Here is a 14,668-nt window from a genome sequence, read left to right as displayed (position 1 = left end):
ACATAGTTTCAATTGGGAAATAATTCTGAACATAGCAGAATTATACTCACTAATAGATTTAAAATCTTGTAGCCTTAGATGAGTCCAATCATAACGTGCCTGTGGAAGAACGACCATCTTCAGGTGGTCATAACTATCTTTCAAATTATTCCACAGTATGACTGGATCTTTAACAGTAAGATATTCCATTTTCAGGCCCTCATCAAAGTGATGGCGTAGGAATATCATTGCTTTGGCACGGTCTTGGTTTGATGCCTGATTTTTATCTTTGATGGTGTCTGCCAGACCCATCGCATCAAGATGAATTTCGGCATCAAACACCCAAGACATGTAGCTTTTGCCCGATATATCCAGGGCTACAAACTCAAGTTTAGAAAGATTTGACATTATTTAGAAAAAGAAAGTTCGTACCTCTGATACTTTCAAAGTATTTTCTCGAGATGGCAGAATCTCGTGCTGATAACGCGTTATAAAATAAAAACTGTAAAGTAAAGACAAATATAGAGAGAATCTGATATATTATTCAACTTTCAAACTTATGTACATAATGAACTGAAAACTCCTCTATTTATAGAAGAAAGGAAGCAGCTGCGAGGCTTTTCAGGAAGCAGCTGCAAGGCTTTTCTTTAGCTGCTTGTAAGTTGTCTGCATGAGCTGCTTGCAACCTGCCTGTTTAATAAAAAGCTGCTGTAAATCATTTCATTGAGCTGCTTGCAACCTGCCTGCATCAATTGCTTGTAGATAAATTTCAACAGAGTACTAAATGGATAATCTTCTTCAGGAAGATTATCTATAGCAGAGTAATAAATGAACATCCACAATATAATTACTTTCATAACAAAACCGTTCATTTATCCTTTTTTTTTAAGCACTAACAGGATTTTATATTACTTACTAAAAAGAGTTTAACATATTACAAGTCGTAGTGTCAAATGTGGTGACATTAGGGTTAGGTATCCCACCGGAGTGGCCGTCCATTTATCCTTACTAGCGTTACACGTGATGTATTTGTTTTCTTTTCATATTTTTTTCGTGAAACTAAAATATTCTCAGAGAACAATTCTACTACAATCATTAAAAACTATTTATGAGAAAGCGACTATACATACACTTATATACTCCGTATGTGTCTGTATATATAGAGAGAGAATTCGTGCGAAAACAATCTTTTTATAGTTGAAAATATCGCCTTTTTAGGCACATTTCTAAATTGTCTTTGAATTTCTCCTAACGTGAAATTCTCCGGTAAATCTAGAGAATTGTCCAAAAGCAAACCAGCGTCTCTTCCCCTCTCTCATTCACATACAGAAATGTCAAAAGGTCAAAAAGAGTAAACAGGCTCGTAAAACAAATAACCACCTAAAGACTTGCCCTATAACGACCTTTTTTTCATATTATGACAAAACCAGAAAACATAATAAAATGCGTGGGTCCAAAATCCCAATCTCTAGCTGTCAAAAAAATTATCTCTAGTAGCTGCCAAGTTCAAAGGACACCTACCTCATTTCCTTTCTTTTGTAGCATACTCGAGACTTTATTGCTCGTAGGGACAGGTGAAAATCCCCCCCCCCCCCCCCCCCCCCCCCCCAAACATTTCAATCAGAGCCCAAATTACCCAAAAGAATATTTGCATTAACGTTGCCTGATTAAGGAAAAATCAACTTCAGACATTATCATGGTCAAGCATTTTGACTAATTTCAGTTGTTAATTGCTCAAGAATCCTCCATTTCTGAAATGTAGCTTTCTGTCGGTGACAAGAAAAGGACCCCCCATCTAATTTCTGTCCCAAAAAAATGTACCTTTGCTTTTCTAATCCAGGTAAAATCCATACAAGGCAAGACACACAATACTTTTACTACTACTACTACTTTCTCCTCAAGTCACTATCCTTTTTTCTTCTTTTTTTGAGTAAGTAAAGGCACTATCTCTTTTGACCTCAATGTTAGAAAGAACTTAAAAGGAGATAATTATATTGGTACTTGGTGGTGGATTTAACTTACATACATGAACAACGTAAAAAATTTTACAATATCAGTGTATCTTAACGGGTTATAGCAGGTTAATTACTGCATTTTTTAGGTTAGCAAATTAGGATTAGTAAAGAAATTTACCTGTTGTGGTATCGTACAATGAGTGCACCGAATAACTGTTTGTGGCAATACTATCCAATCATGTCCTTTCATTTGGGCAAACGCCTCAAACCAACACACAGCAAATAAAAAACTGAGAACTCACAGAAAAGAACAGCTATGCTCATAACAAAATTGAGGGCAATTACATACACTAATAACAAGAGCTATGCTACAAAACCTACCGTGAGTCCGTGACTGCTGAATTAACCCAAATGCAGAAGGGAAGTGAATGATATTTACATGTACTATCTCCAAAATAAGTGGCAGAAACAAAAGGGGTTGGAATTGACCTCCTAATACTCGTGGTGCGGCTACTGGTGCTCATCATCAGTTTCTTGCTTCCTCAAGAAAGACCGGTTGGTGTGCACACTACTTTCGTATCCACTGCTATCACCTGATTCAATTATACGCTTGTCCATTACCCTCTCTTTCACGCCATCACGATATAAGCGACCATGTTCCCTCGAAGCTCGTCGCTCCTGTATCAATTCAACAGCTATTCAGAGGAAGTGAAAATGAAATATCAACTAACAATATTGATTGGAAACTGATGCAATGATCCACGTACTAGTTAACACAGGCGCTATGCAAAAAAAAATTAACAAGTGTTGGTCCATAATGTACTAAAACAGACATCACATAAAACAGATTTAAAATAATGCCATGTGATTGGTACTAGAATACAGAAGGAGGTTCATTAATGTGATTGAATTGTGGTGTAACAAGCATAATTCTAGCACACAATAATGCCATGTCCTGCATTAAATGCTCATTTAGAAAAGTAGATACCTGAGTCATGACTAGATCTTAGTAAGAGCACAATTACATCCAAATTGAGTTCTTATATTTAGTCCACTTCATTGAGTTACCAAAAGAGGCATTCTTAGCTATCGACTATCGTGACTCATGAAAACGTGACATTTAATTTAAGGGCGTGAAGGAAAACTACAGCTTACATCACGGAAGGGAAAATCATCAGCTTCAAGCATGTGTATCACATGTCCCATTTTTGGCCTCTTCTGAGCATTGGGGTCGACACAGCGTAATGCTACCAAAAGGACACGTTTCAGTGCTCTTGAAGAAGGCTTCTCCGCCAACTTGGGATCCAAAACACCCTCCGCATTCCGGTTTGAAACCATTATTTTAAGCCAATCAACCAGAGTTACCTATGAGTCAGATCCATTAAACAGAGTCAGAACAAAACTGGAACAAATATCAAAGAGGTTTTCTGAAACAAGAAACTAACATTAATGATATGAGACAAACCTCTCCAGGAGGACGGCTGTAATCCACCGGATTCCTTCCACTAATGATCTCCATAATAAGAATTCCAAAACTATACACATCACTTCTCTCATTCAACATGCCAGTGCTAGCATATTCCGGAGCAACGTAACTGATAAAAAAGGGGCCATTGGCAATTTATTTTCCATGAGTAACTTAACATTAGCAACAAAACAGTGTAGTTTGGAATGTCAAGCACTAACCCAAATGTTCCCATAACCCGAGTAGTAATGTAGCTCTTTTCAGCGCCCAAAAGCTTTGCCAAGCCAAAGTCTGACACCTTTGGATTCCATTGCTTATCGAGCAAAATATTGCTTGATTTAATGTCACGGTGAACAACCTTGGGTTCGAGGCCCTCATGCAGATAGGTTAACCTGTAAGCCTCACCAATCTTTAGGTACTCCTTTTAACACAATATAGAAAAATAATTAATGCTCAAGAACAAGTTAACAAATACATTAGCTGTAGTATACCCTTTAGCTGTTCCAAGAATGATATTCATTCTAATTTCCCATGTAAGAGGACTGCACGGCCCTACATCTCCATGGATCCACTGTTCTAAGTTCCCGTTGTCCACATACTCATACACAAGAATCCTAAGAATAGCAAATTGACATATTGAGTAATCTCCTCTCAAGCTCAAAACCGGAATCACCGGAGTTGATAGGTCCAACAAACCGTAAAGAAAAACCACCACATAATGCTATAACCGACTGAATTAAGCTGCAGACAACTAAAATTGAAATTACCTGTGAGCTCCCTCAGCACAGTAACCGAGTAACCTCACCAAATTCTTATGCCGAACTCGACCAATTGCTTCAACCTCAACCTTAAACTCCCTCTCTGCTTGTCCCCTGAAAAGAAAACCACACATGGAAACTTAAAGACAGACAAAAGGAACAGCTATCTCCACAAACTAATACTGCAGTTTAAGTTCTAAACATTATCGGTATAAAAGATATTACACAATCTCACTTATTAAGTAATTACATGTAAACCTCCTGATAAATTGGTAATTTGACAAAAATGGTACCTAACCATCTATTCCAAAAAAAACTAAGCTCTCATTGTGCGCGGATCCGGACCACAAGGTTCTATTCCAGGTAGTGTAAAAAAGTTTTACACTGTCGGTATATATAACTTAAATACTTCTGTATTTACCCATAAAACTACAGCTATTATTTTAGTAATTAAGACCCATAAACCCTAAAGATACTTCATTTCACACATTTATGCCACATTACAATGATAGAGCATACATTTAACATAAATGACATGCAACTACACATGCAAGGCCAAGAATTATGAACATATTTGGACAATATGCAACGAAAAGGAAAGAACTTTGAAAATTGCACCTGTTATTGAGCAAATTCTTAACAGCAACGTTACTGCTATCTTCCATAACTCCACGGTAAACAATTCCATAACCACCTTCACCAATCACATTTTCATCAGCAAAGAAATTAGTTGCAATCTCAAGCTCTCTCAGTGTATACCAATGGCCCCACCCCAAATGTGAAACCTCAGGCACAGCAATAATAGCCTGCTCAACAGAACATACTTCTCCACTACCATGACTTGACCCGCCACCTAACCCGACCCGATCCGGATAGGCAATCTTATGACCCTTTCCGACTTCAATATGGATTCTCTGATGACCACTTGAATTCTGGGTGTCTTCCTCGGGTTCGGGTAATGGGTCCGGAACCGGAGGTGGGAGTAATTTCGGGTTTTCGGGTAGAGTCCGTGATGGGTCAATTCGGATTTCTTGAATTTCTTTGGATACCTTAGGAATATTGGGGTTGTTGTTTTTGTTTTTCTTAGCTGAAACTGAAAGAGTTGTTTTTTTATTGTTACGTTTTGTAGTGAACCAGAGAGAGATAAGGAAGAGAACTAACACAATTGCAGCTCCAACGCAAATACCCAAAACGACCCATAAACGTAGACCAAAAATTGAGGTTCTTTTTGAGAGTTCATCGCTCAGAAACCCAGACATCTTTTTTTTTTGTTTCCCTCCTACTGAGGAGAATTTGGTTAACTGATACTATTAGAAGACATTAACAAAGAAGAGACCGTTGTAGGAGAAAGACAAAGAAGCATATTAGTAGTAATAATAGTATATGGTGGTGAAATAATGCATGTGGCACTAAGGTGGGGACTATGGATTCTAGTCTAGTCTAGTGTTTAATAGTAGTAGTAAAGACAACTGTGGCTTGTTAGAGAGGGAGATCATATTTGGAGCTAAGTTGAGAGGTATTTCTTTGGGAGTTGGGACCATTGGAGAGTGGGGTGGGGAGGGGGAGCTGTAATGATGGGACTTGTAAAAATGGAGAAATTGCCCCACTCGTGTTTGATTATTTTACTTTATTGTGACATTCGTAAGAAACGTGTACCTATATGTGTATGAAAATATTTATGGACGTAACCATATAGTCTAGTTGGTGGCATTTGTTTATTGAAGGGTGTGATGATCTTTATTATCAATTTTACAGCCCATTACAAATATTTTGGTTACCCTTTACACAGAAAATCAAATAGAAGATCGGTAAATTTGTAGAATTATTTTTTTTACTAAAATTATAACGAATCATATGAGATCATTTCCTCTGGTATTGATTTAATTTATGTTTCTATGTTTTTTTTTGTTGGATTGTTTGGTTAGATAAGGGTCATCAAAAATTTTGCTTAAAGAATGTTGGTGGATTACTTTAGCTCCATTTTAATTGAGCTTGATACCAATGCATCCCTACACCCTTTTTCTCCGTTTATTTTTTTCTTCCTTTTGATAATAATTGTGTCACTCTTAGTTTCTTTTTTGTTAATTAAGACTTAAGAAATGATTAAAGAAGAATGTCGTGGAGTTGGTGATCTAGTTAGTTCACCGTATGCTTCTCCTTTTCTGATATTTGGAGTTCCTCCTTATTTTCATTATTGTTAGCGGACCTTTATTAACTTTATTCTTGTTTTTTTTAACAGTACTTAGAAGATGCTACATCCACTGCTTATATTGGGAAAAAATTTGAATCTTGTAGCGGATCCATTAGGAGATAGTTTCAAAAAGGGACATAGACCTTACTATAAAAGAGTTTATACCTCGTTTCAGTCCTTACAATTGCATGTAGTCTGTAAACAGTAATACATTGACACTAATAATGACATGTCCGTCACAGTGAAACTTTCACTGTGAAAGTGGTAACCTCACTGTAAGTATAACTCATTCGACTCCATCTGCTGAGTGGGACCACAAAGGCAATTCATAATTACATTATAAAGAAAATAAACCAGAATATCTGTACTGCACTGTAATTTGCGGAGTTACATTTTTAGATTCAACTAAAATTTGTCCGGATTTGCATACTTAAAAAAACTTTGAATAACAAGCACCCTGCATTTGATATTCTGAAATTGCAAAGAAATAGCACGCTTTGAAAACAGTAGTATATTTTCATTTTCAAGTATGATAGTGGAAGAACTTGAAACGTCCAACACTACAAGCATCTAAAAAGCTTGAAAGGTTATTTTGTCAACACTAGTTATCTTGTCAAATTCAAGTTTCAGCAGTTACAAAAGCACAGTACCGTTTATGCTCATTGAGCATAACAATTAAGGATATCTCAGCGACCATTAGGCTAATATTTTAACTTATGATATGTAAAAACAATTGGAGTTTCGCAGTATCACCAGTTAATTCCATCTACACCAACTCCTCGAGTACTTCATCTTTATAGATTTTGGTTAAGAAGACACCCCTGAAGAGGAATTGTTTCCGGAGCAACTCATATCCAAATGCAATCTTGATAGTGTATCGCCTCGGCATATGTCCTGAATATAAATAAAAAAATTGCTTTAGCTTCTAACTTACAGGATCTGAATGAAATACCACAGGCAGCTTACCTTAGAAGATGCTAAATGGTTAAGAAGTCCATAATGATTCTGAATCGTAGTTTCAAAAGCTAGTGAGTTTTCTGCATTATTTGAGGTTACTGATGGTTTGCCTGACAGATTTTGATTGGAAATTTCAAATGCAGTCTGCGGCATTTCTCGATTCCCAGGAAGTGTGGCTCCTCCATTTGCACTCAGCATAAAACTTCTCCCATCAAATTCGTTACCAGATGGAAGTTGCATTGACTGCAAAGACCCAGGGACATATCCCGGGTATAAACTCAATCCGTTCCTCAAGGTAAGCATCTGAAAAGCCAAAGAGAGGAGGAGACAAACAAAGGTTCTATTATGCAGTTTTTAAAGAGATAATGACAGATATGATATAGTAGTAGTGACTTCATTGTAATCAGCATACGGTTAGACCTCGGAAATCACTTGATGATACTAGTCATAACTTCTGACTTCATTGTCATCACCATCAAATATCAGCGGTCCCAGAAAGAAAGTTTAAACATTTGATCTTTGAGATCGATGGCACAGTGAGGAGTATTCTTTTTGAATTTTAAAGAACGGCTGTACTTCTTATGTACTACTTTTTATTTGCTAGATTAAATCTTGGTATGTTGTTGACCACATATAAGTTATATCAGTGAACTATTTTCCTTTACTCAGCAAGCTATGTGGAAGTACAAGTAATTAAAAGATCTTTTGCACCTCTCAATTTCTAGAGCCACAATATATGCAAACACCTCATGTTCATCACAAGTACCCCTGTCTACTAACCAGTGAAAAACGTCAAAGGATTTGATAATTATAGCAAAAGATTACCATTTTCATAAATCAATCATAATAGGAAGAGCTAACTCTTCAAATTAGCACGAGTACGCCAGGAAACTTGCATCCATTCATAGTTCAGGAGGTTTCGTAACTGAAATCATCTATTCAGCAAAAGGTTTAGTAATTCATATTATAAGGGGGAAACTGAAAGAAACCGCAATATGGATAAGACAACAAGATAATTTCACTAATTGTCTAGATTTCAAGTATGGAGCATATCACACTGCCCAACCACATCATCTTCTCCATTTTTACCCTATGTTATATCTTACTTCCACTGGTGAATGTTCTACATATGGAAGCCATCAATGGAACAAGAAATATGCACCTTGAAGCCCTCACGGCCTCACCATTTATTTCTTTCTTCTTGAGTTTTTCCTACCCTAGGGATGAAAATGTTGAAGCGAAACAATGCTTATTGCAAGATAGAGAACTGACAAATAGCATGAGCTTCACTAAAAAGCAATTAAATATGGATCCATTCTAGCTAAAAGAGTAACAAGAAACTAGTGAACTTAGAGGTGAAACGTCAACACACCTGTCGAACTATATACAAAACAATTCTTAAATATAAGATAGGTTTTTCTTCATTTTCACTTCTCAATTTAATCCCTTTTCCTTTAAGGGGAGCCTTGGCGTAACTGGTAAAGTTGCTGCCATATGACCAGGAGGTCACGGGTTCAAGCCGTGGAAACAGCCTCTTGCAAAAATGCAGGGTAAGGCTGCGTACAATAGACCTTTGTGGTCCGGCCCTTCCCCGCACCCTGCGCATAGCGAGAGCTTAATGCACCGGGCTGCCCTTTTTTAATTCAATCCCTTTTCCTCTAACCTACTTTAAGCCATGATACTCCCAATAGTAAGAAACATAATGAAAGGTCATCCAGACAATATACTTTCTCTTAACTTGTCCCACTAATTTTCCGTAATGTACTGGCAATGAGTCGAACTCCTACACCAACATCTCTGTGTGTTACGAATTCAGAATCAAATTGTTGGGAACTGGGATCAGTAAACATAGCTTGTACAGCTTCTATAGCACTTGGTCCCATGTTCTTTCTTCTTCTTCTTTTTTTTCCTTTTTCCTGTTTTGATTTGATTTTTCAAAGCTCCACTGCCCCTGTGTCTTTCATCTAACCAGGCCGAGAGAGGAGACAACGATACTAGCAAGAGCAAAGTCGTGACTTTGTGGAAAACTTTCAACGATACAAGACTAATCACACCTAAGAAACAAAATCTTCCAAAAGGGGATAGAATACAAAAGTATTACTTATGCCTTTTGCTTTTGATTCATGTATAAGACTGCTTTAAATAAATATAAGTGTTCATTGGAGGGGATTTCAATGGCCATATTGGGGCTAATGCTAGGAGTTGATGATGTACATGGAGGGTTCGGTTTTAGGGATAGGAATTAGGGAGGTACCTCACTTTTGGATTTCGCTAGAGCTTTAGATCTGGTGAGAACTAACTCGAGTTTTCCGAAAAGAGAGGAGCACCTGGTCATCTCTTTTGAAGTTCGGTGGCCAAGATTCAGATTGATTACCTTCTCTGCAGGAAATGTGATAAAGGTCTATGCACTGATTGCAAGGTCATCCCTAGTGAGTACCTCACAACCCAACATAGGCTCCTAGTAATGGACCTGGAGATCAAGAGGAGTAGGAGGAAGAGGGCGGTGTGCAGGTAACCAAAGATCAAGTGGGGTAACTTGACTAAGGACAAAACTCAAGAGTTGGGGAGAGGTTGCTGGCTATGAGGGCCCGGAGGAGTAGAGGAACGTGACTAGGATATGCACCACGGCATCGAATTGCATTAGGGAAGCTGCTAGAGAAGTCTTAGGGGACACAACGGGCTTATTCTGAGGGTCACAAAGGGGACTAGTGGTGGAATGTAGAGGTTCAAGGTAAAGTGGAAGCCAAAAAATGGCTTATTTGAAGCTAGTGGAGAGTACAGACGAGGAGAAAAAAGGACATATCAGGAGTGTTATAAGAAGGCAAAAAAAGAGGCGAAGTTAGCAGTTACAGTGGCTAAGACTGCGGCGTTTGGACGTCTGTACGAGGAACTCAAAAGCTGGTACAAGATGCTATACCGGTTGGCCAAAGTAAGGGAGATGCAGGGTTGTGAAAAGCGGTCGCTTCCTCGCTTAAAGCGAGAAGCGAAGTGAAGCGACCCTTTAACCGCTTCTGCTATATGAAGCGACTCAGGTAGACAAAAGCGTGTGCTTCCCGCTAAAAAGCGAGAAGCGACGAAGCGAAGCAACCAAAGCGAGCGCTTCTCTGTTTTAAACAGCTGCCAGCCTATTTAATTAAAAAAGAAAGGTGTTCAGTGTTCTTTTATTAAAACACGACCAGCAGCAACAGAGATTCTAAAGAGGCGACTAGGGTTCCCTTTTCAACTTCAATAGAGATTCAGCACCAACAGGTATGTGATGATTTCTTCCTCTTCCTCCTCCTCCTTCTTCTTCTTCTTCTTCTTCAGCGTCCAAATAGCAGCGAAATGCTGGCGAATTTTTTTTTTACCTTCGGTTCTTCTTTCTCAGTCTTCTCCTCTTCGTTGAAATGCTGCCCAGTTCTTCTTTCATTGTTTTTATAATAATGATGACGAGCAATATAATAATGATAGTGGAATACAAGAATTTGACAATCTTGCAGAAGAATAGGATGCTCATTTTTTGCTTTAATTGATGCTACTCTTTAGTTTTTACATTGAAGTATTGAACATTTGCTTACAGTTACATGTGTTGTCTATGCAGTATTTATTTTAAATTTTTTTTTTAAATTCCGCTTCACTTCAAAAAAGCGAGCGCTTCGCTTCTCGCTTCTCGCTTTAAGCCAAATGGGGGTTGTCGCTTTTCCTCACTTCACGCTCTTCACAACACTGGGGAGATGAAGGCATGTGACTTGGACCAAGTGAAGTGTATCAAAGACGAGGACGGCAAAGTATTGATGGACGAGGCACATATTAGACAAAGATGACAGTTATACTTCCATAAATTGTTGAACAAGGAGGGAGAAAGAAGCACTGTGCTAGGTGAGTTGGAGCACTCCAAGAATCGGCGTGATTTTGGGTATTGTAGGCATATTAAGATAAAGAGGGTGGAGGAGGCGATGCGTAATATGAGCGGGGGCAGAGCGACCGGACCAGACGAAATCACGGTGGAATTGTAGAAGAACGCGGGCCGAGCAGGCTTGGAGTGGGTTGTTTAATGTTATTTTTAAGACGAAGAAGATACCCGAAGAGTGGAGGTGGAGTACGATGGTTCCTTTGTACAAGAACAAGGGTGATATCCAAAATTACAACAACTATAGTGGCATAAAGTTGTTGAGTCACACTTAAATTTTTAGATAGGACAATTCACATAGTTCAAAGGAGGGTCCAATTGTTCTCAAATAAGTCAGTAAAGCACAAAGGAATTTATGTGTTGATATTAACATTCTTCCTTCAAGTTGATGTCATGCATCTACAATAATATCACTGGCAAGCAAAGACCTTCGTGAACCAACTGCCACCAAGAAATGTGATCCAAATCAAACAAAGAACACTAACCTCTAATCTAGTTCAAAGAGTTTACTACAGAAAAAAAAAACTTCTATTATAACAAATTGAGCATGTTTTAGGCAGATATAAAAAAAATAGAAAGATGGCGCTAAATTGAAGTTTCCAAAGAAGACGCTCTTCAGAAAATAAGTATATTTCTTAAATGTTATGTGCTTGACCAAACGAATTACAATATGTGACTTGTTTTAACATAAAACACACACCTTAGTACCTACTCCTGCTGAGCAATCATTACCATAAGCCTACCTAAATGTTCGTTTCACATGTTTGAAAACATAAACACAAGATCTAGCAGACTACAAGCAGCTAGAAATAGTCAAAGGGAAAAGGCCAGAACTGAAACCTGAACTTGCAGTTGAAGTTGCTTCAGATACTCAATGGCTTCATCAAGCATAGATGCCTTGTCAGTCTGTGATATAAATAAAGCTCAAACATGAGAGAAAAGGAAGAAAAAACAACACACAATTTCTCAAAGGCTGAGGTATTGAAGAAATACTTTGTTGGAATTTGGGATTAGAGTCTGCAACGCTTTCAGTTTCTCATTGATCCTACTCCTCCTCCTCTGTCACACAAATTTAATCATGTATAATAATAACAAATCATGTATTTTAGACAGAAAATTGTGAAATTAAAAATTCAAAATTGAAGCAAACCTTTTCGGATAAATTATGAACTTCAGCAGATCTACTCCTCTTGGAGGAACGTGAATGATTCTGATTAGCTGGCATGTCAAGTCCATCACATTCCTAAATAGATCGTAAAAGCACAGTATAATTGCGGATTCAACTTGAATCATTTTTTAAAAAAAATAATAAAAAAGGAAAATGAAACAAAAATTTCACCTCGCTACTAAAACCGAAGTTATCGACCTTGTCATCTTCTAGAAACTCTCTCCTATTAGCTGAATCCATGGCGTCACAATCCCCGAGGCCAGCTGAAGCAAACACATTCTCAACGCCTTCTTTAAACTCCGCCGCATAAAATCGGCCGGGATCGGAGAAATTGAGGTTAGATGATGAATCAGCCGCCGTTTCTGGCGCCGATCGGTGACAGAACCCAGCCGCAGCCGCTGACGTGGAAGCAGATGAATTTTGAAGAAAATTGAGGAAGAAAGAAGACATGTCTTCGGATTCGAGAGGTGAAGAAGAAGAAGCGTGAGGGTGAGGGTTCGTTCTGTACGGATCCGCCATTGACAGTAACCACCATCACAAAGTGATCATTTTCAGAAGTGTAAAATGCGTGTTGCGTTGGGTTTGGGTTTTTTCAGTTTGCACGAAGTTTGACTATGGGGAGGACACACACTCCTCTTAAGTCTTAATACTGTGACTGGGAGATTAGTTCAATGTTCTCCCGCCTTAATTACGTAATTTGCTTTGTTTTTGAAAAATGACTAATGTTACTTTATCACCTGATAGATTATTAAATTACACATCACATCCTTCGATTGTGAGAATGGACAACGGAAACCCAGCAGTTTCATTTGTACCACTTAACTCCCCTTTTTATTTCTTTCTTTTTAGTTTATGTTTAGTTTAGAATTTGGATCTTAAGAAGATGATGTGAAATAGAGAGCCGAGAATAAAAGAGCATGAAATCTTAGAAATTATAACGAGATGGCTCAAAATCATCCTATTCATTTATATACCTCTCTCTAGTAATATAAAGAATTATTTTACAATCAATATAAGTTGATTTTTTTGTTTAATCATGTTGTATATAGAACAGAATAGGTCAACTATTTCAAATTCGTGTCGAGTACATACACTCGGTAGTCAGCACATTTGGAGAGTAAAGTACTCTCTACCAAAGAGTTCTTTATTTTCAAGACTCAAACTCGAGAAGTTTGGTTAATGATGGAAAAATTCCAATCGCCCCAGATAAATATAAGTCAATAGATTCAATGGTTGTCCATCATCTTTTTTATGTAACTAATTCAATTCTGTGTGGAATACATAATGTTGATTGAAATTAGAGAATTTGTTAAATAATACTGGGAAAAAATAAAGTAAGCAGCAACTACTGAGTCTCCTCTTCTTTGTGCATATAAAAGTGATTTTTTTTAGATATCAAGATTGTGTTAAGAAGTGGTTGGAGAAAAGTTACGAAAGATCCATGTTGATTTTCTGCCAGAATGATGATCTCTTTAGATTTTAGCCAGCAACCCAAAATTGAATATGATTCTATTGAATGAATCATTCCACCTTTCTTGTGATAACCTTATCCATTTGGATGCCAATAGGAACTGAAAATTGATTTATTTAACAACCAAGTTCTATTCCCGAGGTCGGTGTCTTTCCTTCTTCTATTTGTTTATTTTATTATTGTTAATATTCGAGTTTTTGTCTCTTTTTTTCCCTTGTCAAATGGGGTTGGTTAGGACATGGTGCGAGGGTTCTATAGTCTATGGTCTAATTAGGTATAATTATGGATTTAGGCTGTCGACATAGTTTAAGTGTTGGTTTGGCAAATTCAAGAAACACACCCTCTCGTAATGGCAGAAAAAGTGAAGGGGCGTTGTCAACTTTCTTTGTCACCAATTAATTTATCTTTAGTTATGGTCTGTTTTCCTACAAGTGGCCATAGTCAAATGCTTGTTCTGCTCGCCATCTACCCTAATATTGTTTTTCATTATTTCATATCTATACTAATATCAATTGGCTGCCAATTGTATACTTCTTTTACCACTTACAAATCTTATTAAATTACTATCAATTATGTAATGCGAACAAACGAATACGTTACGTCTCTCTATATTTTTCTTCCTACTGGCCCAACTACTGTGCTAGTTGCACTGTGGCCAACAAGCTCACCTTTTAAGTAATTTAAAGTCCTGTTGGGGCTCTGCCATATTCGTTTCTTAGATGTTGGGGTAATGCCAATCTAAAATTATACAGTTTACTATTGTTCGTCGTGTCTTAAAATGAAACGACTGCAATTAACTGCCAAAAAAGAGTTACAAAAATTGATTTGATAAGCT

The 14,668-nt window shown here is 37.6% G+C and overlaps 2 protein-coding genes across 8 annotated transcripts; both read right to left on the bottom strand.

The window, feature by feature from the left end:
- Nucleotides 1-501: 501 nt before the first annotated feature.
- LOC104117811 (probable serine/threonine-protein kinase At1g01540) lies at nucleotides 502-5,704 on the bottom strand. 7 transcript variants are annotated; one of them, XR_011415610.1, is made up of 9 exons: nucleotides 4,776-5,703; nucleotides 4,167-4,271; nucleotides 3,891-4,013; nucleotides 3,621-3,791; nucleotides 3,400-3,529; nucleotides 3,090-3,299; nucleotides 2,316-2,612; nucleotides 2,113-2,196; nucleotides 502-722 (listed from the first exon to the last, which is right to left on the bottom strand). XR_011415610.1 is itself a non-coding variant. In XM_070200198.1 (8 exons), the coding sequence occupies exons 1-7, from the start codon at nucleotides 5,414-5,416 to the stop codon at nucleotides 2,445-2,447; spliced, it is 1,548 nt and encodes a 515-aa protein (XP_070056299.1). In that variant the 5' UTR covers nucleotides 5,417-5,704; the 3' UTR covers nucleotides 502-722; nucleotides 2,424-2,444. The 7 variants fall into 7 exon arrangements, 3 of the variants coding, with proteins under 3 accessions (XP_070056299.1, XP_070056300.1, XP_070056301.1); XR_011415607.1 differs by having other exon boundaries at nucleotides 2,113-2,612; XR_011415608.1 differs by having other exon boundaries at nucleotides 502-718; nucleotides 2,113-2,612.
- Nucleotides 5,705-6,844: 1,140 nt separating this feature from the next.
- LOC104117812 (transcription factor SPATULA-like) lies at nucleotides 6,845-13,021 on the bottom strand. Its single transcript, XM_009628922.4, has 6 exons — nucleotides 12,534-13,021; nucleotides 12,345-12,437; nucleotides 12,188-12,253; nucleotides 12,035-12,100; nucleotides 7,315-7,608; nucleotides 6,845-7,242 (listed from the first exon to the last, which is right to left on the bottom strand). Exons 1-6 carry the CDS (start codon nucleotides 12,879-12,881, stop codon nucleotides 7,156-7,158), a joined length of 954 nt encoding a protein of 317 aa, XP_009627217.1. The 5' UTR covers nucleotides 12,882-13,021; the 3' UTR covers nucleotides 6,845-7,155.
- Nucleotides 13,022-14,668: the final 1,647 nt, after the last annotated feature.

The sequence above is a fragment of the Nicotiana tomentosiformis genome, chromosome 4, assembly GCF_000390325.3.
Source record: "Nicotiana tomentosiformis chromosome 4, ASM39032v3, whole genome shotgun sequence".
Classification (NCBI taxonomy): Eukaryota; Viridiplantae; Streptophyta; class Magnoliopsida; order Solanales; family Solanaceae; genus Nicotiana; species Nicotiana tomentosiformis.
The sequence above is the reverse complement of the archived record's forward strand: the minus strand, read 5'-3'. Positions and strand labels throughout refer to the sequence as shown.